The sequence below is a fragment of the Salvelinus alpinus genome, chromosome 4, assembly GCF_045679555.1.
Source record: "Salvelinus alpinus chromosome 4, SLU_Salpinus.1, whole genome shotgun sequence".
In the NCBI taxonomy this organism is placed as follows: Eukaryota; Metazoa; Chordata; class Actinopteri; order Salmoniformes; family Salmonidae; genus Salvelinus; species Salvelinus alpinus.
Genome location: NC_092089.1, coordinates 31,424,715 through 31,450,008, shown reverse-complemented (window position 1 = coordinate 31,450,008; position 25,294 = coordinate 31,424,715). Strand labels below are relative to the sequence as shown.

The 25,294-nt window shown below is 45.3% G+C and overlaps 2 protein-coding genes across 3 annotated transcripts in view; both read right to left on the bottom strand.

Moving 5' to 3' along the window:
• Positions 1 to 1,209: 1,209 nt before the first annotated feature.
• Positions 1,210 to 9,065, bottom strand: cyth2 (cytohesin 2). 2 transcript variants are annotated; one of them, XM_071396565.1, is made up of 13 exons: positions 7,971 to 8,118; positions 7,590 to 7,707; positions 7,105 to 7,255; positions 6,586 to 6,652; positions 6,302 to 6,420; positions 6,128 to 6,208; positions 5,852 to 5,964; positions 5,622 to 5,770; positions 5,234 to 5,346; positions 4,078 to 4,156; positions 3,858 to 3,929; positions 3,619 to 3,773; positions 1,210 to 3,513 (listed from the first exon to the last, which is right to left on the bottom strand). In XM_071396565.1, exons 2-13 carry the CDS (start codon positions 7,606 to 7,608, stop codon positions 3,426 to 3,428), a joined length of 1,206 nt encoding a protein of 401 aa, XP_071252666.1. In that variant the 5' UTR covers positions 7,609 to 7,707; positions 7,971 to 8,118; the 3' UTR covers positions 1,210 to 3,425. The 2 variants fall into 2 exon arrangements, with proteins under 2 accessions (XP_071252666.1, XP_071252665.1); XM_071396564.1 differs by lacking the exons at positions 7,590 to 7,707; positions 7,971 to 8,118 and adding an exon at positions 8,871 to 9,065 and having other exon boundaries at positions 4,078 to 4,154; positions 5,235 to 5,346.
• A 4,560-nt stretch (positions 9,066 to 13,625) lies between these two features.
• The window catches only part of sphk2 (sphingosine kinase 2), a 29,235-nt gene continuing 17,566 nt past the window's right edge, over positions 13,626 to 25,294 (bottom strand). The window contains exons 6-8 of the mRNA XM_071395014.1: positions 20,581 to 20,784; positions 18,150 to 19,731; positions 13,626 to 17,735 (exon numbers count right to left, since the gene is read on the bottom strand). Of these exons, the coding sequence (XP_071251115.1) occupies positions 17,673 to 17,735; positions 18,150 to 19,731; positions 20,581 to 20,784 (1,849 nt within the window). The 3' untranslated portion in view covers positions 13,626 to 17,672. The remainder of the gene's footprint in view (positions 17,736 to 18,149; positions 19,732 to 20,580; positions 20,785 to 25,294) is intronic.

The following is a 25,294-nucleotide window of genomic DNA, read 5'->3' as shown; positions in this document are numbered from 1 at the left end:
AACCTCCTGTGACCTATACAATGGAGATTTGCTTGATTGACCCCATTTTACCTTGTTATCCATGATGGCATGCACACACTCACAGCTCAGGTGTGAACTTAGACCACACATTTAAGCCTGAAGATCTTGCTCCACGTAATGCAGGTGTCAAACTCATTCCATGGAGGGCCTAATGTCTGCGGGCTTTTGTTTTTTCCTTTCAATTAAGTCTTAGACAACAGGGCGAGGGGAAGTTCCTTACTAATTAGTGACCTTAATTCATCAATCAAGTACAAGAGAGGAGTGAAAACCCGCAGACACTTGGCCCTCCGTGGAATGATTTTGACACGTGCCCTAATGTCTCTTCCTGCCCTTCCTTGTTGGAACATGCAATCTCCTTTGAGTACCAGCATCACTCAGGAGATAGGCCAGACTGTCCCAGTCACTGATTCCTAAACGGTGGGTCAAGACCCAATTGGGCCATGGCCAGCTTGTCATGGGTCATGGCTGGATTTGGTCTGGGTTGTAGGGTTGTCTATATTTGGTGGGTCACACCATAGATTTAGATCAACCTCGCATCATTGAATCTGTCCCATTACGTCTGTGAGAGCATGGACAGCGCCATTGAAGCCATCTCCATTTTGAAGCAGTCCATTTTCTTCTGCCTATTGGCAAACAAACTGAGTGTCCACACTGCCACCTGTACTGTGTTGTTAAAACAGATATAAAGCCAAGGTTGGCGATTTACTGTCACCTGCAGTTATGGAATGCTTGCTCACGAGTATAATTCATTGGCTGATCCCACCTGATTACCCAGATGGAATCATGTGATCCTTCCTTAACCCATAGAAAGTCCCACCCAGTTGACTACTTCAAAATGGTGCCGCCCATGCTAAAACGACCTTTTGGGCCCTAGTCATTCTCTATGGGTCACGCAAACACTTGGGCTATAAGTGGGTAACAATTGGGGTTGCAAAATTCCAGGAACTTTCAATAAATTCCTTGGTTTTCCACAAATCCTGGTTGGATTTCCTGCTTATTCTGGGAAATCTCCAACTGGAATTTTGGGAAAACCAGGGAATTTATTGAAAGTTCCCAGAATTTTGCAACCCTAGTCACAATGGGAAAAAAAGTCTGGGGAATACCGTTCACTGTAACAAAAACATTTAGAATTTGATCTGCCGACATCTGTAAACTAAGTCAAATAATAATCACTCAAACACACAGGAGTATTGTCTCAGTTCACTTTTTATTGTTTCACAACAGTTGACTGGCACCCGTGTACCGTAGGTTTGTTTTTGCTACATATAGCACAGATGACCTATCCATCTTTAAATTGCTGTAAAACAAAAATAAATAAATACTAAATCAAACACTATCCCAGGAAGTAGTGGTGGTGGGGTCTGGGGGACAGAAGTAGTTTTGTTGGGGTCTGGGGGACAGAAGTATTAATTTAGTGTCCTTTCTCACAAAAGTATGTCTCTTTGTTGAGTTGGAACAGTGTGACATCCCAACTCCATTTTGGCAACTTTGCACTTCAAGAATACCCAGATAGGTCTACTGTGATTCAGTATCGTGTAGTGTACAGCAGCCCTGCCTGTAGGTTGGCTCACTGCTGTGTGTCTGTCACACCAAACACTCAGAGAATAACTAGAGAAGACTAAGAGATCATTTTTTTGTACCTAGACTTTCCTATGTAAACAACATTTAGTAAAACTTCTGTAGTTGTCAGAGCTAGAAGTGATCAAAATATGGATTTGTAAAGCCTTCATCACAACCAGTGAGGATGATGCAGGACAGCCTGGCCACCACTGGAGGCTACTACAGATGCAGTTAGTATTGCCAATCTAAAAGGTACAGCTCTTTAAAGCCTGTATAATGCTTAAATATTGATAAAGTGCAGCAGACAATCCTAATTCTGCATTTTCCATATTCAGTCTAATGAAACGTTAATCCAATGACAAACAACTAATGCAAATATCTACGAGTCAATCCAGGCATAATGTATCATTAGACATGTATCCTTAACATTGTTATTCATTCAATACATTTGAATATTTCAGCAATTACATAATATTGAAAGATATATTAGTGCTCCATGTTTGTTGTCCTTTTCAATTCAATCACATTAAGAAGAATCTGATGCCTTTTCCTGGCTTGACTGATGATTCAACTTCAGAACCATCATTTCAGTTCTCATATTAGACAGGTCGTTTCAGACTTATCATAGGGTGATGTCCCAATAACCACCCATAGCTTGCTTTCCTTTTAGATCACAGATCTGACAGGATTGGATGGGCATCAGTATTATGAAGGACACCTATCCAGCCCTTTCACATATCCATGATGGTTATGGTTGAAAGAAAGCCATTACAGGCGTCTGGGACACATGTTTGTGCTTCAGTGAGCCTCATTCATTCAGGCTCTTAGAGGGTAATAGAAGTTCCTTCCGGACGGTGCAACATTATCAACAATACAGATAGAAATAGAATGTATAGAACTGACAGGATTCCCTGTTCCATACCACACAGAACCACGCCTGTTCTAAACATTTCAATCCAAAATGTTTTGTGATGTCATCACTCTCCTGTCCTGAATAATCTAAATGTTCCAATTGGAGGTTGATTCTATTGTGTCAACAGGGAACACTAACAATCTTTCTCAAATGCACCCAACACTAACACGAGTCTAGTCCATCTGTGTGTTCTACAGTAGCTCTTACACATGCAGTTCTACAGTAGCTCTTACAAAACAGAAGATGTAACAAACAAAAATAAACAATAAATTAAATCTGTGTGTTGCAAACAATATTCTAACAAGAATTTACAAAAAAAAGAAGTATACGTTGTAATAAGCTGCCGTTGTAAAGTGGCTTCCTCAGCCGCCGGGCATTCTGTCCTTCACACAGTGACCGGTCAGAACTGGACCGGTTGGAAACACACTGGTCCGTTGCCCCAATGTTAGATCAGTTACAGATGGAGAGGAAGTCACTTCAGACTGATGAGTTGCAGCCTGTTTGTGATGGAAGGTTCAGTTGCCCTGCTTGCTACCCTGAATAAAATACATATTTATTTCACAGTTCACTTCAACGTCACGGAAAAGAAGGGAGGAGGAGAGGTGTAGTGACGAGAAGGGGGCTTTGAGTGAGTCAACTAACTGTGCAGTATGTAGGGTAGTAGTGGACACTTCGTAGTGTGGTAGAGTACAGATCAGAAGCTAGCAGCAACAGACAGTAGTGGATGAGTGGTGAACTCCTGAACTGCCTGTTTGTGCTGGCCAGTCTCTTAAACAGGATAGCAACAAGTCCTCCTCACAAAGAAAGAAAGAGGGGAAAAGTGAGGAATGGAATGAATCTAGGGAGGAGAAAAAGGCTTGTGTCCCATGTTGGAATGAGAGATGAAGAGGTGGAGGAGGGGATGAAGAGGAGAGAGGAAGAAGGGAATGTTCTACGGTTGTTCCTCATTCTTCTTTAAAGATATGCGTTTCTTCCTGGCAGCCAGCATCTCATAGAAGGGGTCCACGCTGACCGCAGAGCTGGAGAGAGGGATGGAAGAAACAGAATAGAAGAATGTTGCATTTCTAAATGTATCCATCCATACACCCTACTCTCCCTTCATGCCTGCCTCCCTCCCTACGTACGTGATGTGGTGGATCCATTCGTCTTTCTCCTCAGGTGTGGGGGCAGAGATGCGGTACACGTTGTGGTTCCCCTCCACCACTCTGCCGTCTGCCTCCGTCTTACAGGCCTTGATCAGCTGACCACGGTTGTTGGGGATGTACAGCTCAAAGCAGTTCTGGGAGGGAAGAGCAGGAGTCAGGAGAAATGGTGCAGTGATCATGTCCTATGTTGACATTCTAAATGTATTGATAAGACTCACAGGTTTCCTGGGGTCTTCAACCTCCCGGATACTCAGGTTCTCTAGGGGAATGATACCTCTGGGCTCCTTATCCTGAACACACACATTATACACACTGTAGTACAGAACACTGATCCACGTTACAATGTTCTGTTACATAGCTCTTTACCCTCTCTGTACTGATTACATTTCCATCACATTGCTCTACAGTGGCACTTTGACAGCTATAATGTTGACTTACTGTAGTATACTCAAAGTAGTACAGGCAGTTGTCTGTGAGAATGAACCATCTTCTTTTCCAGGTCTTCACCCGTCCTCCTGAAATACAAACAGACCAATAGAGGCATGAGACAGGGTGGTATCTGGAGGTTAGCAGAATACCAACTGGACTGGAGAAACTCATTCCATTTGACTGCTCCACATACTGAAGTAAATATTCCATTACTACACATCACCTTCAGGATATTACAGCTATTCAGACAGCTTGTATAGCCTTACATGTCCAATGTTACTGTGCCTTTGTATGGCAATTCATCTCACACGGTAATATGTGACACCTAATGTCTGTCAAAAGGCATATGTGGACAATAACTTTTCTTCTATACTGCCTGTTGGCCGTTTTGGTTCCATAAGAATTATATTGTCTCTCATGGACCCATTCTCCCAGTACATACCTCCTGAGAAACAAGCGGCAGCAGCAGAGTGTGGAAATCACAGGGAGAAGCAGAGACAACAGGGACCAGAGGTTTCGGGGGGAGGGAGAGAAGGGTCGGGAGGGAGAAGACGGCAGAGATATTAGTGACAAACAGATCACAGACCCCACCATGCAAGAGAAGACAGTTCAGACTGCCATGATGCAAGAGAGTGAGGTACTGAGGGAAGCTCCATGTAGAAGTCGCTCATAGACACATATCTAGGATCAGTTTACTGTGGCCCAATCCTAAACTTAACATAGTGGAGAAAACACAAACGGATCTTATTTGAGAATCCAAGGGCAGCTCCCTCAGTATGGACAATTCTGTCTATTTACCCATCATGCAATGGCAGTCTTAAGTCATAATACATGGACGATGTTTTAGGCAACATTGCTGGACAACAAGTCTGGCAATATTGCCTCAGAACATTGGCGGTGTATCATTATCTTTAGTGTAAACCTGAGAGAGAGAAGGAAGCAGGCAAATAACAGCACGAAGCCTTAGGAGAGAGAGCACACAAGTTTACGCTCACTATCCAAAAACCCTGGGGCCGATCAGGACGGTTACAGACATTACAGAACGTTAATATGTTTTTAAGCCATCCAAATAATCCATATTTGGTTTTGAAACTACCTTGAGGTGATCGGCAGAGAGAAGCTGCAGTACCCCCTCCCACCACCCGGCGTTGCCACGGCCAACTCACCTAGTTTGAGGAGCCAGCCCTCTCTGTCGGGGTTGAAGAAGGTGTGTGTCAGGTCGTTCCCATCATCCTCGGGGATCTTGAAGGGCTCGTTCTTGATGCTGTCATAAAGATTCTGTGGTAGACAGACACATTCAGAGGGGTTGGGTTAAATGCGAAAGACAGGTTTCAGTTGAATGCATTCATTCCTTTCCATTGAGGAGAGACAAACAGCAGGGAGATTCACTATAACATACTGATATTTTATCTGAACTAGAGCTTCATTCTGAACCCCTCCAAACTGATGAAAAAAGATGAACAATCACTCAGTCAAGAGCCAACGACACCTCACTTCCACAGAAACTCCCCTAGCCCCTCCCCATAGCTCCTAGGTTCCCCTCCCTCACTCACTCTGAGCAGGTCCTCTGGCAGGTCTCCACCCTCGTTGATGCCTCTGTTCATGGAGATGAAGCGGTCCAATCCAGGCTTGTCTCTCACGTTGGGGTTGTGGAGGCTGGTGTTCAGCATGATGATAGCAAACGACAGCACATAGCACGTATCTGAGGAGAGAGCGAGAGAGAAGTGAGAGAAGAGAAGTGGCTAGTAGACCTCGGTGTTATAACGACGGTAAGTGTGTGTACCAGTGCTCTGAAAGACCCCAGGGTTGCAGTGACAGTATCTCTGGGCAAAGGCCTCCATCATCCTGTCAATCTTCTGAGCCTCGCCAGGCAGACGGAAACTCCACAGGAACTGCCTGCAGGGGTCACACAAAGGTCAGAGGTCAAAAGGTCAGAGAGAGCACTGGCTGCCATGGTAACAAAGTCACTGATGTAGTGTTTTTATCCTCTAGAATTTGAAATTGATGTACTGTTTTTTATTAAATGTCAGAGCTTATCATAGAGGACACCCCAGCTTACCGGAGAGCCTGGACCAGGTTGAGATCAGTGAACTCATGAAGGTCAACAAATGCCTGCAGAACCTTGAGATTAAAGTCCTCCCTACAGGAGAGAAGAGGAACGTAGACTTCTGATGCTGTTCAGCCCAACAATAACAAAGAATAAAATAGCAAGGTAGAGAGAGGGAATGGTTACCTCTCTCCCAGGTAGTCTCCTATAGCAGTCTTGTTGAGTCCCTCTCCTTTGTACAGGAACTGGGCAACATCCTCTTGAGTGTGTCTGAGCAACTCATTCTCCACCAGGAACACAATACCCTACACACACACACACAGAGAGAGAGGGTAACTACAATCAAAAGAGAGTAAACGGTCAAGAGGTTGATGAGAAGACAGACAGTAAAAGAGAGGGGTTGGGGGGGGGCGGGGGGTGTAGAGTGAAGCTGATCAGATTTATGTATCCATTCCATGTCCCCTTTTCACCTTTTTGGGGTCCATGTTAAACTTCTTCCTTCCCATGGCCACATGCCTGTTCTTCTGTAGAGTTTTACTGCAGGGAGGAAAGACAAGGAGTAGATCTCATTCAACACAATACCTTTCCATCAATTATACATACAGTTAGAGGGTAATGGAGGGGACAGAGTGGGGAAGTCACACTAAAATAGCTCTTAGAAATGCTAAATTGACTGAAAACACAATCTCATTTGCAGCTATGACCTGGGGAAGTTGCCAGGGAGAGGAGAATAGTCGAAGAAGCCAATAGGAAGCTATATATTTTTACATAAACTTAAAAAGTGAAATTTCCATAGATGCAATATTGAGTAAATGCAGAGGTAACCTGAATGCATAGGAAGTTATTTTGGGAAACACAGCTGTCACATGGACTCTCTCTAATCATCCCATTATAATTCAACTTCAGATACACCAGGGGGGAGGGACTGTGCTACACACTGAATAATGGAACTGAAATATTCAGGGGAACAATCTGTGTGTTTTTCTCACCTGCCCTCTGTGCTGGTCTCCAGTCCCTCCACCTCTATGATGGCCTCTCTGAGCTCATCTCTGAGCCTCTGGATCTCCTGCAGCAGAGCTCCCTTCCTCCGACGGATGTCCTCCAGCTCAGAGCGCTCCTCTGGACTCAGGTCTACCGGGACTGTAGGAAAGGAGGGAGAAGAGGGGTGAGAGAATAAAGAGATGGATGGGGATAGAAAAACAGGGAGCATGGAAATGGGAGAGAATGGGAAAATGGTGGGGACAGAGAGAACTAAGTTAAAATTGACCTGAAACATGACAGTATTCAAAGTCTGTTTGCTACTGTGCATTTCCAAGATGCTTTGAGTTTCTTACTGAAAACAATAAGAAGTTTGAGTAAAAAACATGTTTTCCAAAACACAAAACTAGTCATATCCAATCCCATGTTCCAAACCATTGTTCAATTTCCTCTGTCTCTCCCCTCTCTATTCTTGCTTGTTTCTCCACTCACTGACCTGTACCTAATTCCTCCATTTCGCTTGTCTAGTCAAATGGAAACGTGTGGAAAATCAGGCGGTTGATGACGTGCTTCTCATTGCAGCCTTGATATACTGGAGCACTCAACCTTACAGCCTATTCATCGATAAAGAAAAGTTCAGAGCTCAGAAAACCAACTAGTCTTGCACAGAAGTAGCCTATCCACACGGAACAGAAGTACTGTAGATAAGAAAAACAAGTTCAAAATCAAATAAGCCGAAAAACTGGCTGCAGGGCTTTCACTCTGAAACATTCCATGGAATCCTGACAATCTCTAATGTGACAGTGGGAGTGGTTAGACATGACAAATACTAGTTGGGGACAGAGATAAGAGATCTGCATAAAACAAATATGTTTACTGTTGGTGCTGCATATGTGAACTATGCAGGACAATTTGTTTAAAAAAAAGTATTAATTCCAAATGACACTTCTCTCTAGCTACTGTCAATCTTCAGATGTTTTCAACTAAAGTAACTAAATGGATTAGGTGTGTTATCAGTGCTGCACTGATTTTTGTAGCTTCTTCGCTCAGAGGATAGATTTTTTTCCTAACACAGCACTAACACACCTGTTTAGACTAATTATCAAGCCACTATCTAATTAGTTGTATCAGGTCAGGTGTGTTAGTGCTGGAACAACGATGTGCTGTCCTTTGGGTCCCCAGCCTGGACTGGAGTTCAAAAATAGAGGCGACAGTATTGCTGCAAACCACAGTACTACCTCGGTAGAGTGACCAGGCCGCGATCAGGTCCATGTGTTTAGGATGCTAAATGACATCTGCAAGTCAACAACAACCCCGTTACCCCGCCCCTCAGAATGAGGTGAATAACGAACGAACTAGCTAAGTTATTCAATGTTTTGATTATTGACGGACAGTGGGTAGGTTTAACATGAAATAGTAACTAATACGTAATGAATAACGTTAGCTAGCTATTTGGATGAGTGGTCAAACTACAAATAGTTAACTACAACTAGTTACCCAGTAAGCCTAAAAAGAGTTAGCTAGTTTGCTAACTAGCGAGCTAACGGTAGCCAGTACTGTTTTATTAGTTTACGTTGACTGCGGTTGTATGGGACTCTCATATGAGAAACATTGTATAACAAACAAAGATGACAACCATGCAGTACATTATAATGCAGACAACGTTAATATTGTTTAGTGACAACTATGCTCTAATTGTGTAGTGAAATACCTGCTGTTATAACTAGCTGGCTAGCTGAGTGTGTTATAAGCGAAGCGTTAGCGTAGAAATACTTACTGTAGTCCAGGTCATCCATTTTTGGCGCTTTGCTTTTAGGCATAAATATTTCAGAGTCGACTGTCATTCAATAAATGAAAAAGTAATGGATATATATGAAAATATATCCTCCAAATAAAAAGGAAATAAATAAATAACCAGCCTTGCGTACCGAAACCTGGGGCACAGACAAAGGAGGTGGTGGTACAGGAAGTGACGCAAACTTTTTGTTATAAATAAACACGTCCTCACTTTCGACCATGTTTGTAAGGAACTTTTGAACCCAGAAAGAAGCCACACAACCAAAGACACTGATAACAAGCCACTTTCATCTGTGACACAAACATCTGAGGTTGTTTTGGCCAATATAGTAGAACTTGGTTTCTTTCCCAGTAACTGCCTGGAAAAGGGGTTACTGTATGTTTTTTATTAAAGGCTCAAAGCAGCCGATTTTATCTCAATATCAAATCATTCCTGGGTAATAATTTAAATCAAATCAAATTTTATTGGTCACATACACATTTGTAGCAGATTTTATTGTGGATGTAGCGAAATGCTTGTGTTCCTAGCTCCAACAGTGCAGTAGTATCTAACAATGCTCAACAATACACACAAATCCTAAAGTAAAATAATGAAATTAAGAAATATATAAATATTTGATTGAGCAATGTCGGAGTGGCATTGACTAAAATACAGTAGAATAGAATACAGTATATACATATGAGATTAGTATATTAAGTACCTTACTGTGATCATCAAGTTTACTTAATCATCAAGTTTGCGGACGACACTACAGTGGTAGGCTTGATTACCAACAACGACGAGACGGCCTACAGGGAGGAGGTGAGGGCCCTTGGAGTGTGGTGTCAGGAAAATAACCTCACACTCAACGTCAACAAAACAAAGGAGATGATTGTGGACTTCAGGAAACAGCAGAGGGAGCACCCCCCTATCCACATCGACGGGACAGTAGTGGAGAAGGTGGAAAGTTTTAAGTTCCTCGGTGAACACATCACGGACAAACTGAATTGGTCCACCCACACAGACAGCGTTGTGAAGAAGGCGCAGCGGCGCTTCTTCAACCTCAGGAGGCTGAAGAAATTCGGCTTGTCACCAAAAGCACTCACAAACTTCTACAGATGCACAATCGAGAGCATCCTGTCGGGCTGTATCACCGCCTGGTACGGCAACTGCTCCGCCCACAACCGTAAGGCTCTCCAGAGGGTAGTGAGGTCTGCACAACGCATCACCGGGGGCAAACTACCTGCCCTCCAGGACACCTACACCACCCGATGTCACAGGAAGGCCATAAAGATCATCAAGGAGAACAACCACCCGAGCCACTGCCTGTTCACCCCGCTATCATCCAGAAGGTGAGGTCAGTACAGGTGCATCAAAGCAGGGACCGAGAGACTGAAAAACAGCTTCTATCTCAAGGCCATCAGACTGTTAAACAGCCACCACTAACTTTTAGTGGCCGCTGCCAACTTACTGACTCAACTCCAGCCACTTTAATAATGGGAATTGATGGAAATTATGTAAAAATGTATCACTAGCCACTTTAAACAATGCCACTTAATATAATGTTTACATACCCTACATTACTCATCTCATATGTATATACTGTACTCTATATCATCTACTGCGTCTTGCCATCTTTATGTAATACATGTATCACTAGCCACTTTAAACTGCCACTTTATGTTTATATACCCTACATTACTCATCTCATATGTATATACTGTACTCTATACCATCTACTGCATCTTGCCTATGCCGTTCTGTACCATCACTCATTCATATATCTTTATGTAAATATTCTTTATCCCTTTACACTTGTGTGTATAAGGTAGTAGTTGTGGAATTGTTAGGTTAGATTACTTGTTGGTTATTACTGCATTGTCGGAACTAGAAGCACAAGCATTTCGCTACACTCGCATCAACATCTGCTAACCATGTGTATGTGACAAATAAAATTTGATTTGATTTGGATTATTTTTGATAATTTTAATTGAAAACAAACTAAAATAACTTTTTAGCAAAGAGTCATTTCACAAACAAGAATTTTGCTTGGACTGTCTGGGAGTGGTCTGAGTGGGGTGGAGTTTTTTAAAAACTTGCTGTTATTGGCAAAAAAGTTTGGAACTCTCTTTCTTATTGATCTTTCTTGTTAAGATTGAATCCTACTACACCGGCTCTGACGCTCGTCGGATGTGGTAGGACTTGAAAACTATTACGGACTACAAAGGTAAACGCAGACGCGAGCTGCCCAGTGACGCAAGACTACCAGACGAGCTAAATGCCTTTTATGCTCACTTCGAGGCAAGCAACACTGAAGCAAGCACGAGAGCACCAGCTGTTCTGGATGACTGTATGATAACGCTCTCGATAGCCAATGTGAGCAAGACCTTTAAGCAGGTCAACATTCACAAAGCCACGGGACCAGACGGATTACGAGGACGTGTACTCAAAGCATGCGCAGACCAACTGGCAAGTGTCTTCACTGACATTTTCAACCTCTCCCTGACCAAGTCTGTAATACCTACATGTTTCAAGCAGACCACCATAGTCCCTGTGCCCAGGAAGCGAAGGTAACCTGCCTAAATGATTACAACCCCGTAGCACCCACATTGGTAGCCATGAAGTGCTTTAAAAGGCTTGTCATAGCTCACAACAACAGCATTCTCCCGGATACCCAAGACCTACTCCAATTCGCATACTGCCCCAATTGCACTCCACAATGCCCTTTCCCACCTGGACAAAAGGAACACCTATTTGAGAATGCTGTTCATTGACTACAGCTCAGTGTTCAACACCATAGTGCCCACAAAGCTCATCACTAAGCTAAGGACCCTGGGACTAAACATCTCCCTCTGCCACACTGATCCTCAACACTGGGGCCCCTTAGGGGTGTGTACTTAGTCCCCTTCTGTACTCCCTGTTCACCCACGACTGCTTGGCCAAGCACGACTCCAACACCATCATTAAGTTTGCTGATGACACAACAGTGGTAGGCCTGATCACCGACAACGATGAGACAGCCTATAAGGAGGTCAGAGACCTGGCAGTGTGGTGCCAGGACAACAACCTCTCCCTCAATGTGAGCAAGACAAAGGAGCTGATCGTGGACTACAGGAAAAGGCGGGCCAAATAGGCCCCCATTAACATCGACGGGGCTGTAGTGGAGCGGGTCGAGAGTTTCAAGTTCCTTGGTGTCCACATCACCAACAAACTATCATGGTCCAAACACACCAAGACAGTTGTGAAGAGGGCACGACAACACCTTTTCCCCCTCACGAGACTGAAAAGATTTGGCATGGGGTCCCCAAAGATCCTCAAAAAGTTCTGACCCCCTCCAATTGTTTTGTACACTGTTGCTTCTTGCTGTTTATTATCAATGAATAGTCACTTCACCCCTCCCTACATGTACAAATTACCTCAACTAACCTGTACCCCCGCACATAGACTCGGTACCGGTATCCCCTGTATATAGCCTCATTGTTATTTTGTGTTACTTTTTACTTTAGTTTGTGGTAAATATTTTCTTAATTCTTTCTTGAACTACACTTGGTTAAGGGCTTGTAAGTAAGCATTTCACGGTAAGGTCTACACTTGTTGTATTCAGCGCATGTGACAAATAAAGATTTGTCTATTAACTAATTTACCACATGGTGACGTCACCATAGAAAGGCCAAAGCTCCATCCCACCAAAACAGTCTGAAATTTTTTGTAGTATTTTCAAACAGCTCTTTCACTAAAAGGGCATTATGCACATTTTGACAGTATTATTCCAACTTCAGCGTGGAAATATATGTAAAACACCGAAAAATTTAGTTTTTGACTGCACTAGGCCTTTAATGATTAGGTGAGGGACAATGTTCAGCACTTACTTCCTATTCATCACTGAGAAAAGGTCAGGAGATGTGACCTCTCACAGGGCAGACCTGCAGATCACATGGGCAGCTACATGATTATGTAATGAACTCTGGAGTGTCAAATAACTCCTAATACAATTTGGACCTAGGGAAAACATATGCCAATATAGGTTTTTGCCTGACAAATGTCCAACACAAAAGGATGAGACATTGGTCTTTATAAAGACCCCCACCATGGATGAGTGTCAAGGCAGGGAAAATGCATCCTTTCTCCTCCCTTTCTTCAGGTGATCCAGAAATTATCGTATTGTGAGAAGGCAAGGTTGCCTCCCTGTCACGTGTTTGCAATCCAACCTTGTCAATTCAGTGATTACCTAAGGAAGTTAGCATTTCAATATATTTGATCAGGCTCTCTGAGATGCAACAAAGACAGAGACATATGAGTTTCAGGCTGGTTCAGGGATCAGATATCAAAAGGAAGGAGAGCCTACTTCAAAGAAGAGAGGAAGGAGGGAGGCCATGGGAAGAGGAGGCGGAACCAGGGGGTGGCAATAACAAGACACTGTGGCAGGGGTAGATTAGTCAGAGGAGAGGGGGATGGAGGAAAAGGTTCTGAGGCATCAGCTTCCTTGTTTATCAGCGGACTGACACTTATTAAATCAGTGGACAGGCACTAGGGCTAGACTTTGTTATTAGGTCACGTTTCAAACAATGGTCTTCCAGATAAATATGCTAAGAATGTTGTCGGTAGGGTTATTTTTCCTCTGTTAAAGCAAATCAATGCCACATGTACTAAACAGATACGCCGAGTCTTTCCGTAAACAACAAAAACATGTTGGGTACTCCTGGGGAGGGGGGGCTGGGGGTCGATGCAAGAAAAATAACATTTTGTAGAGATAGACAAGTTTACAAGATACATTTATTATTTTAAGGAAAAAACATTTTAAAAACAATATATAACTATGAACTGTACATTATATGTATATATTTTCATTTTAGTAATAATTACAAGTTTATTACAGGCCAATCCATCTATAGACAATACATCTTACTGGCATTAGCAAGGGGTCACACCTCGGGTTGCAAAATTCAGTTAACCAGGGAATTTATTGAAAGTTTTCCCAAAATCCCGGTTGTAGGACCCTGGTCACAGACACTGAGCAGTACATCAGGTTTCAATTGTCACAGCGAGTCACTTAAAATTGAGAGTGAATAGTTTTGTAATTATTTGTCATAATGCACTGACACCAGCCCGAGAACCACCATCCAGTCTTGTGAAATGTTTTATCCTCGGGCCATAGATAGAAGGAAGCTTGGTGTATATCCTGTCAATTTACCTTGCATGACCAGGGATGGACAGCTTCAGTCTAGGGACCAAGGCCCCGTTTGAAATGAAATATTTTCCTTCCTTAAAGTAATCACTGATAAACTAACTGATTAGCAACACTGCATCAGCAAGGATTATATCACATAGCCTTCACCTATCAAGTCTTGTGATATCAGGGATTACTAAGAGGAAGGAGTAAAGGTTAAATAAAAAAATTAAGGGAGGATGGGCTGCATCAAAGTATTTGAACAGGGCCCAAAATTAGCAGACAAGAGAACACAGAGGCCTTGAATTACTCAGACATGACTAATTCATATCAAGCGGCAGGGGTACTGTGGACCAAACAGCCCCAAGCAGTCAAACATGGCACAATTGATTGATACATGCTCATAAGATTAAATTCCTGACATATTAAATTTGTTCCGGTCACAAATACATAAGAATCACGTTTTTGAGGTTAACAAAAACACCCGTTCAACATAGACATACTAGGTACAGTTGAAGTCGGAAGTTTACATACACCTTAGCCAAATACATTTAAACTCAGTTTTTCACAATTCCTGACATTGAATCCTAGTAAAAAGTCCCTGTTTTAGGTCAGTTAGGATCACCACTTTATTTTAAGAATGTGAAATGTCAGAAAAATAGTAGAGAATGATTTATTTCAGCTTTTATTTCTTTCATCACATTCCCAATGGGTCAGAAGTTTACATACACTCAATTAGTATTTGGTAGCATTGCCTTCAAATTGTTTAACTTGGGTCAAACGTTTAGGGTAGCCTTCCACAAGCTTCCCACAATAAGTTGGGTGAATTTTGGCCCATTCCTCCTGACAGAGCTGGTGGAACTGAGTCAGGTTTGTAGGCCTCCTTGCTCGCACACACTTTTTCAGTTCTGCGCAAAATGTTCTATAGGATTGAGGTCAGGGCTTTGTGATGGCCACTCCAATACCTTGACTTTGTTGTCCTTAAGCCATTTGCTACAACTTTGGAAGTATGCTTGGGGTCATTGTCCACTTGGAAGACCCATTTGTTGCTTCAATATATCCACATGATTTTCCATTCTCATGATGCCATCTATTTTGTGAAGTGCACCTGTCCCTCCTGCAGCAAAGCACCCCCACAACATAATGCTGCCACCCTATGCTTCACGGTTGGGATGGTGTTCTTCGGCTTGCAAGCCTCCCCATTTCCCCTCCAAACATAACAATGGTCATTATAGCCAAACATTTCTATTTTTGTTTCATCAGACCAGAGGACATTTCTCCAAAAAGTACAATCTTTGTCCCCACGTGCAGTTGCAAACCGCCGTCTGGCTTTTTATGGCGGTTTTGGAGCAGTGGCTTCTTCCTTTCTGAGCGGCCTTTCAGGTTATGTCGATATAGGACTCGTTCTACTGTGGATATAGATACTTTTATACCCGTTTCCTCCAGCATCTTCACAAGGTCCTTTGCTGCTGTTCTGGGATTGATTTGCACTTTTCGCACCTTCCTGAGCGGTATGACGGCTGCGTGGTCCCATAGTGTTTATACTTGCATAGTACTGTTTGTACAGATGAATGTGGTACCTTCAGGCATTTGGAAATTGCTCCCAAGGATGAACCAGACTTGTGGTCTTGGCTGATTTGTTTTTATTTTCCCATGATGTCAAGCAAAGAGGCACTGAGTTTGAAGGTAGGCCTTGAAATACATCCAAAGGTACACTTCCAATTGACTCAAATTATGTCAATTAGCCTATCAGAAGCTTCGAAAGCCATGACATCATTTTCTGGAATTTTCCAAGCTGTTTAAAGGCACAGTCAACTTAGTGTATGTAAACTTCTGACCCACTGGAATTGTGATACAGTGAATTATAAGTGAAATAATCTGTCTGTAAACAATTGTTGGAAAAATGACTTGTGTCATGCACAAAGTAGATGTCCTAACCGACTTGCCAAAACTATAGTTTTTTAACAAGAAATTTGTGTAGTGGTTGAAAAACTAATTTTAATGACTCCAACCTAAGTGTATGTAAACTTCCGACTTCAACTGTATAGGCTACATCCCATTGAGAAATCCATTTCTGAAATGTAAGCTATGATTTGAGTTGGGAGGCACAGCCTTGTCTGTGACTAACTAAATCCTCAAGATGGTAATCAATCATTTACTGAGTTTATGTTGTCTGTTTAAGATTATAACTGTCTCCTATGGAAACGATCTGCTTGTCATGTGGTAAATAACACCAGCAAGACAAGTACATCTTGTTCTTTTCAACAGCAATCTTTATCTAAGAGATAGAATCCGATCTAGTGTTGATTTTCTGCAGCTGCATAACACTTCAGAATCTACTCACAATTATATCAATTAAAACCGACTACAACAGAGGTATGTAAAAAGGCAGTTTACACATGTGGAACTAGTGACTATTTGCTGAAAACAACCAGCATTCTGGGTCTTTGTGAGACTTTCAGAGGATTCCGTGACAACATACATGAAACTTGATCAAGCAACAGTCTCGTGTTCACTGTGTTGCAACTTCATAATCTAGCATCATCATCATCATGCACCCCTTTTGCTAAGAAAAACAGGCAAATGCACTATACACCATGATGGCTACTGTTCAACAGTCCCCGTCTATCCTACTATTGTGGAATACCTGTGTAAAAGGACTCAATGAGCTTTATATTTATTTCAGTGATGATCTAACTTTACTGGTTTATTCTAGGAGTAATCATCTCCATGAGATTGCTAATAAACTTCCTTTGTTCACAGATATTTCATACACACCAATACAAACTTAACTAACACCACAGTATGCTCATCAGCTTTGCTTTGTTGTTCCTATAGTGGACGGTTCCCTCTGATATACCTGGATGGCAGAGGAGGCTGGTGGGAGGAGCTATATGAGGATGGGCTCTTTGCAGAGTCGCAGGTTTAGGCTTCTTATATAAGACAGAAAGGGAAAGGTCACAGGAGTTGTACTTTAAGGCATTACAGGGAAGGACGGAGGTTCCAATACGGAAGGGGATCTACATTTGCATGAGGGTGTGGCTCCCTCTGAAATAGTTCTAGAACTAGGACATTTTTGATAGTTCTGATATAGAACTAGAACTGTTCTAGGACAGCTTTGATAGTTCTGATATAGAACTAGAACTGTTCTAGGACAGCTTTGATAGTTCTGATATAGAACTAGAACTGTTCTAGGACAGCTTTGATAGTTCTGATATAGAACTAGAACTGTTCTAGGACAGCTTTGATAGAGAACAAAGAAATCTGAACTCTCTCTGTAAGGCAAGGTCAGGAGATGTGCATCTCTGCATGCCATTTGTGCATACTAGAATGTATACACCACACACATGCACTGAATACACACTCCCCATACACATTCAACTTGTCCCCCCCCCTATTTTGTTCCCATGGCTATGCAGGTACATGCTTCTCAGGATAAACGGAGTGTAATCCAACAGCTGTGCAACAAAGCTCGTTTTCATCCGTTTTTAAAATTCTCTATTAATCCCTCGGCTTGCGTCCTGCACCGCCGCTCTGCTCAGCAGGTGATCCCTTCCATTAAACCCCAGAAATTATTTGGGCTATTTTCAGTCTCTAGAGCGCCGTATCAGCTGATCTGGTCAGCCAATCCCTTGTCAGAATCGGGTGATCTTCACTCCAGAGTCGCCGACAATGAGCCGGGACATAGAGGGATGGACCTGAGGGAGACAAACCGATAGATTAATTAGTATAATACTTTAGAGAAGGGAACTAAAGTGTATAGAAGTGTATAATGTGGTTATTAATATACCAGAGAAAACATGAAAGCTAAACACAGAAGTCTAACAGCTTTTGTTGCACTGAAGTGATAGGCCATCATCAAGGGTTTAATATAATACAGGCAGAATACAGAGGGTAACATCGTACCAAAGACAATACACCAGTTCAGTACTATAGATGTGGAGTGGATTTACATGCACTTACGAGCTGGGGTTGTTAGTGAAAAGATATATAAAAAAAGCTTTTCGAAATCTGTTTTAAAATCGTAGCAACTGCTTTTATCTTCCAGTGTACATACACTTTTACACACTCCCTCCAGCCCTCCCCACTCCACTTTCTCCCACTCTCTCTACCTGTGCCTGCAGCGGGCCGTATGGCACCAGTTCCCCGTCCACAGTGAGTGTTCCTCGTGGGGAGAGGGGCTGCAGCCTGAAGGCCCTGGCTGGGACGTGGCTCACATAGGGGGAGCTGAGAGACAGGTGTGCCCCCCTCTCCATGGCCAGGAACAGACGGAGCAGGGTGGCTCTGGAGATCCCTGCCCGCACAAACGTCAGGTGGATCAGCCCGTCGTCAAACCTGGCTTGGGGGGCGGCATGGAGGTCTGCCCCGAGATGGGACTGGTAGATGGCCAGCACAAGCACAAAGTCCCCCTCGATGGTCACCCAGTCCCGGGTCGGCAGGGCCTGGTCCAAGGGGGGCAGGAGGTCATCCCTGGGAGGGTTGAAAGGGAGTGAGACGGGGGGGCGGTTCTTGAGGGGTCCGGCAGGCTCTGCAATGTCAAAGGTAAAGGAGGGGGACTGGAGAGACGGGGAAGGGGAGGTGGAGTTGGGGGTGTTGGGGCGCGGAACGAGGTAGGAGGAGGAGTGGGGGGAGGCACAGGACGGGGAGGAAGGGGGCGTGGGAGAGAGGGAGAGGGACAGGGAGGGGAGTTTGGGGGGTAGGGAGTTGGAGTGGGGGTGGTGAAGGAGGGATAGGGGTCTGGGGCGGGATGCGTTCTGGTCCAGAGATTTGGGCTTGAAGGAGAAAGGAGAGTGTCTGAAGGGAGAGGATATGGTGAGGGCTCTCTCCCGGGCGATGTCCAGCGGGTAAGCTTCTTTCTGGAAGTATGTTCCGTTCAGATCCATCTCTTCTGCCCTGTACGAGGCTCCAGACACGGGGTCAGCCTCCTGGCTGAGGGGCTGGCTAAAGAAGGCGTTAGCTATCTGGCTAGAAGGGGCAGAGTTCTTCCTTAGAGCCAGTCTGGTCTGCTGGAGGTTGTCTGGGTACGAGTAACACCCCTCTGGGTCCTCGTTGGCCTCTCGCCCCATGTCCACCCCGTACCCCTCTCCAACCTCCATCACCCCATCCATTGAGCCGCTGCTGCCTTCCCCATTCCTCACTCTCTCCTCTAAATCCTCTATCACCCCTGAGTCCTGCTCCATCGTTCCGTCTTCTCTTTCCTCATCTGGCTTTTCTTCCATGTTCCCCGTCATCCCATCCTCCCTTCCCATCCTGCAATCTTCCCTTTCGTTCGACTCCGAACTTGTCCCTGACCTCCCCGCCTCTCCCTCCATCTCTCTCTCTCGATCCTCTGCCAAGCTACTCGCCCTGACCACCCCCGTTCCCCCTCCCCTGGCCCTCTCCCTCCTCCTCTCCCTCTCTCTCTGCCTCTCCATCTCTCTCTCCCTCTCTCTTTCCGTGTCTACCCTCCTCAGACTCCTCTGTTCGCTGAGGCCCATGTCAGAGCTGGTGCGTTGGATGGGGGTGTGGCAGAAGCCCTCCAGGCCCTCAGTGATGCTGCGGGACAGGGGTCTGCGCAGGGGCGGAGGGATGGCGTCTGGGGATGTGGCGACTATGGAGGGGGGCAGGTAGGACAGACGGCCCTTATAGGAGCGCAGGGAGGCCAGGCGGACCAGAGTGCCCAGGGTGAACCGTGCCGAGCCCAGACCCCGGTACCTGCAACATCACACCATTACAGCATTTAGTTACCAGGGCAACAGAGAACATAACACATTACTTATTCATTAGGAATAAGTGTGATCAAGGAGGTACAGTGAAATATTGCATGTACTTAATTTAAGGATGAGTGACCGAAGGCAAGCGCCCTGTCCCGCCACTCACACCTCTTCCCCAGAGTTAAAGAACCGAATCACGTTCCGCCCATGTGTTAGTTTACAGACATCCACCTCCCTTCACATTTCTCACTTTACTCAGCCTCTTCTGAACCCTTCCTATCAACCTTTTTAAAAGAAATGACGGAGCCAACATCTCTGCCTCAAATTTCTGAACAGCTGATATAAAACCTGCAGCTATTTGAACCAACATTCCAAATATATAGAAATATTTATAGTATGTTAATTTAGGATGTAGGCTACAACTTAGTCTGTTGTAACTAAGGATATTGCAGTAGCACATGTAGGAAGCTGTCTACACATTGTATTGGGGCAAAAACAATCTGCATTTAAACCACAAATCACGTACAACTGTAATTTCGCTTCTCAATGATCATGCAAGTACTGCAAGATTTGACAATGACTGAAATTTGCCAGAGTAGCCTGTTCCACTTCTGGGCAGCCGACCATTCAACTACTAATTTGACTGCCTCCTGCTTAGCCAATGTTTGCAATGATGATGGAAAAAACGTCCCTTCAGTGTACTGCTTGTGTTTGATAAGCTGTGTCAGCAGAGGGAGCAGTAAAATAGAGAATCCCGCATATGTGCAGAAGCTTCGGTTGTTTAGCTATCGGGAAGAGGACTCCAGAGAACTCGGCACCGCAGCCACGCCATTAACTTAAACACACACACCTCTCACTCTCGATGTCCACGTCAGACACAAAGCCCCAGGCCACAGACAGGAAGGAGAACATCCTTCTGGGAAGACCCGGACGGCCATTTTGAGAAGGGGCGGGGCTGGTTGTCACAGAGACCAAATCCATGGGCTTGACTCCGCCACGGCAGAGCTGAAAACAGCAGTTGAGGAGGAGAGGCTCCCGAAGGCACATGTCATAACTGGGATGAAGAGAAAAGTAAGAGGGAAACAGTGGATGGAAGAGAATGGAGAAAGGGTGAGAATATGGAGAGGGAGGAATGGAAAATACAGAGAGGAAAGGTGAGAGGAGAGAGGAAATTAATACTGTGTAATATAAGTTAACATAATGTTTATGACACACACAATCAGTGAATGTTATGTAGGTGGCCAAACAAACCATCGTAAAGACAACACAAGAGATAAGAAGGAGAGAGAGATGAAAGAACAGACTGAACTATATTGACTCTACTCATTTATCGACGTGTCTTCCAGAGATAAAGGAGAGAACTCTAGAAATAACAGGACATGAAGAGTGGGAGGGAATAATGGGGGTAGGAGAAAGAGGGAGGGAGTGGGGGGCAGGAGAGAAAGGGAGGAAGAGAGAATTTCTCTATCAGTCTCAGTCTCGATGGGTCATTGAAACAGCTGATAAAGCAATATGAGAGGCATAAGGATTAGTTGAAGATGCTAAAGTCGACAGTACAACAAGAAACTACAGTCTAAAGGTTGACCGTGATTAGAATTAAGGTTGGGTGATATTTGGGGAGACCTCTTCTACGATATGCTACTCAAACTATTGTGATATCCGATATAATCATTTGGCGACTTAATTTGTTTATTTCCTCTTTTTTATTTAACCTTTAACTTTTGGGGCAGCAGGTAGTCTAGTGGTTAGTGTGTTGGGCCAGCAACCAGCAGGTAGTCTAGTGGTTAGTGTGTTGGGCCAGTAACCAGCAGGTAGTCTAGTGGTTAGTGTGTTGGGCCAGTAACCAGCAGGTAGTCTAGTGGTTAGTGTGTTGGGCCAGCAACCAGCAGGTAGTCTAGTGGTTAGTGTGTTGGGCCAGTAACCAGCAGGTAGTCTAGTGGTTAGTGTGTTGGGCCAGTAACCAGCAGGTAGTCTAGTGGTTAGTGTGTTGGGCCAGTAACCAGCAGGTAGTCTAGTGGTTAGTGTGTTGGGCCAGTAACCAGCAGGTAGTCTAGTGGTTAGTGTGTTGGGCCAGCAACCAGCAGGTAGTCTAGTGGTTAGTGTGTTGGGCCAGTAACCAGCAGGTAGTCTAGTGGTTAGTGTGTTGGGCCAGTAACCAGCAGGTAGTCTAGTGGTTAGTGTGTTGGGCCAGTAACCAGCAGGTAGTCTAGTGGTTAGTGTGTTGGGCCAGTAACCAGCAGGTAGTCTAGTGGTTAGTGTGTTGGGCCAGTAACCAGCAGGTAGTCTAGTGGTTAGTGTGTTGGGCCAGCAACCAGCAGGTAGTCTAGTGGTTAGTGTGTTGGGCCAGTAACCAGCAGGTAGTCTAGTGGTTAGTGTGTTGGGCCAGCAACCAGCAGGTAGTCTAGTGGTTAGTGTGTTGGGCCAGTAACCAGCAGGTAGTCTAGTGGTTAGTGTGTTGGGCCAGTAACCAGCAGGTAGTCTAGTGGTTAGTGTGTTGGGCCAGTAACCAGCAGGTAGTCTAGTGGTTAGTGTGTTGGGCCAGCAACCAGCAGGTAGTCTAGTGGTTAGTGTGTTGGGCCAGTAACCAGCAGGTAGTCTAGTGGTTAGTGTGTTGGGCCAGTAACCAGCAGGTAGTCTAGTGGTTAGTGTGTTGGGCCAGCAACCAGCAGGTAGTCTAGTGGTTAGTGTGTTGGGCCAGTAACCAGCAGGTAGTCTAGTGGTTAGTGTGTTGGGCCAGTAACCAGCAGGTAGTCTAGTGGTTAGTGTGTTGGGCCAGTAACCAGCAGGTAGTCTAGTGGTTAGTGTGTTGGGCCAGTAACCAGCAGGTAGTCTAGTGGTTAGTGTGTTGGGCCAGCAACCAGCAGGTAGTCTAGTGGTTAGTGTGTTGGGCCAGTAACCAGCAGGTAGTCTAGTGGTTAGTGTGTTGGGCCAGTAACCAGCAGGTAGTCTAGTGGTTAGTGTGTTGGGCCAGTAACCAGCAGGTAGTCTAGTGGTTAGTGTGTTGGGCCAGTAACCAGCAGGTAGTCTAGTGGTTAGTGTGTTGGGCCAGTAACCAGCAGGTAGTCTAGTGGTTAGTGTGTTGGGCCAGCAACCAGCAGGTAGTCTAGTGGTTAGTGTGTTGGGCCAGTAACCAGCAGGTAGTCTAGTGGTTAGTGTGTTGGGCCAGCAACCAGCAGGTAGTCTAGTGGTTAGTGTGTTGGGCCAGTAACCAGCAGGTAGTCTAGTGGTTAGTGTGTTGGGCCAGTAACCAGCAGGTAGTCTAGTGGTTAGTGTGTTGGGCCAGTAACCAGCAGGTAGTCTAGTGGTTAGTGTGTTGGGCCAGCAACCAGCAGGTAGTCTAGTGGTTAGTGTGTTGGGCCAGTAACCAGCAGGTAGTCTAGTGGTTAGTGTGTTGGGCCAGTAACCAGCAGGTAGTCTAGTGGTTAGTGTGTTGGGCCAGTAACCAGCAGGTAGTCTAGTGGTTAGTGTGTTGGGCCAGTAACCAGCAGGTAGTCTAGTGGTTAGTGTGTTGGGCCAGCAACCAGCAGGTAGTCTAGTGGTTAGTGTGTTGGGCCAGTAACCAGCAGGTAGTCTAGTGGTTAGTGTGTTGGGCCAGCAACCAGCAGGTAGTCTAGTGGTTAGTGTGTTGGGCCAGCAACCAGCAGGTAGTCTAGTGGTTAGTGTGTTGGGCCAGTAACCAGCAGGTAGTCTAGTGGTTAGTGTGTTGGGCCAGTAACCAGCAGGTAGTCTAGTGGTTAGTGTGTTGGGCCAGTAACCAGCAGGTAGTCTAGTGGTTAGTGTGTTGGGCCAGCAACCAGCAGGTAGTCTAGTGGTTAGTGTGTTGGGCCAGTAACCAGCAGGTAGTCTAGTGGTTAGTGTGTTGGGCCAGCAACCAGCAGGTAGTCTAGTGGTTAGTGTGTTGGGCCAGCAACCAGCAGGTAGTCTAGTGGTTAGTGTGTTGGGCCAGTAACCAGCAGGTAGCCTAGTGGTTAGTGTTGGGCCAGTAACCAGCAGGTAGCCTAGTGGTTAGTGTTGGGCCAGTAACCAGCAGGTAGTCTAGTGGTTAGTGTTGGGCCAGAACCAGCAGGTAGTCTAGTGGTTAGTGTTGGGCCAGTAACCAGCAGGTAGCCTAGTGGTTAATGTTGGGCCAGCAACCAGCAGGTAGCCTAGTGGTTAGAGTATTGGGACAGTAACCAGCAGGTAGCCTAGTGGTTAGTGTGTTGGGCCAGTAACCAGCAGGTAGTCTAGTGGTTAGAGTGTTGGGCCAGTAACCAGCAGATAGTCTAGTGGTTAGTGTTGGGCCAGTAACCAGCAGGTAGCCTAGTGGTTAGAGTGTTGGCCCAGTAACCAGCAGGTAGCCTAGTGGTTAGTGTTGGGCCAGTAACCAGCAGGTAGCCTAGTGGTTAGAGTGTTGGGCCAGTAACCAGCAGGTAGCCTAGTGGTTAGTGTTGGGCCAGTAACCAGCAGGTAGCCTAGTGGCTAGAGTGTTGGGACAGTAACCAGCAGGTAGCCTAGTGGTTAGAGTGTTGGGCCAGTAACCAGCAGGTAGCCTAGTGGTTAGTGTTGGGCCAGTAACCAGCAGGTAGCCTAGTGGTTAGTGTTGGGCCAGTAACCAGCAGGTAGCCTAGTGGTTAGTGTTGGGCCAGTAACCAGCAGGTAGCCTAGTGGTTAGTGTTGGGCCAGTAACCAGCAGGTAGCCTAGTGGTTAGAGTGTTGGGCCAGTAACCAGCAGGTAGCCTAGTGGTTAGTGTTGGGCCAGTAACCAGCAGGTAGCCTAGTGGTTAGTGTTGGGCCAGTAACCAGCAGGTAGCCTAGTGGTTAGTGTTGGGCCAGTAACCAGCAGGTAGCCTAGTGGTTAGTGTTGGGCCAGTAACCAGCAGGTAGCCTAGTGGTTAGTGTTGGGCCAGTAACCAGCAGGTAGCCTAGTGGTTAGTGTTGGGCCAGTAACCAGCAGGTAGCCTAGTGGTTAGTGTTGGGCCAGTAACCAGCAGGTAGCCTAGTGGTTAGAGTATTGGGACAGTAACCAGCAGGTAGCCTAGTGGTTAGTGTGTTGGGCCAGTAACCAGCAGGTAGCCAGGTGGTTAGAGTGTTGGGCCAGTAACCAGCAGGTAGCCTAGTTGTTAGAGTGTTGGGCCAGTAACCAGCAGGTAGCCTAGTGGTTAGTGTTGGGCCAGTAACCAGCAGGTAGCCTAGTGGTTAGTGTTGGGCCAGTAACCAGCAGGTAGTCTAGTGGTTAGTGTTGGGCCAGAACCAGCAGGTAGTCTAGTGGTTAGTGTGTGGCCAGTAACCAGCAGGTAGCCTAGTTGTTAGACTGTTGGGCCAGTAACCAGCAGGTAGCCTAGTGGTTAGTGTTGGGCCAGTAACCAGCAGGTAGCCTAGTGGTTAGTGTTGGGCCAGTAACCAGCAGGTAGTCTAGTGGTTAGTGTTGGGCCAGAACCAGCAGGTAGTCTAGTGGTTAGTGTTGGGCCAGTAACCAGCAGGTAGCCTAGTGGTTAGTGTTGGGCCAGCAACCAGCAGGTAGCCTAGTGGTTAGAGTATTGGGACAGTAACCAGCAGGTAGCCTAGTGGTTAGTGTGTTGGGCCAG

Bases quoted from the DNA above. Each gene is read 5' to 3' on its own strand.
- cyth2 (XM_071396564.1), bottom strand. From the start codon at position 8,937: ATGACAGTCGACTCTGAAATATTTATGCCTAAAAGCAAAGCGCCAAAA. The intron at 6,653-7,104 runs GTGAGAAAAACA...TCCTCCCTGCAG, and splicing joins GAGACCAGCACAGAGGGCAG to TAAAACTCTACAGAAGAACA. The intron at 3,514-3,618 runs GTACGTAGGGAG...CCCTCTCTCCAG, and splicing joins GAATGGATCCACCACATCAC to CTCTGCGGTCAGCGTGGACC.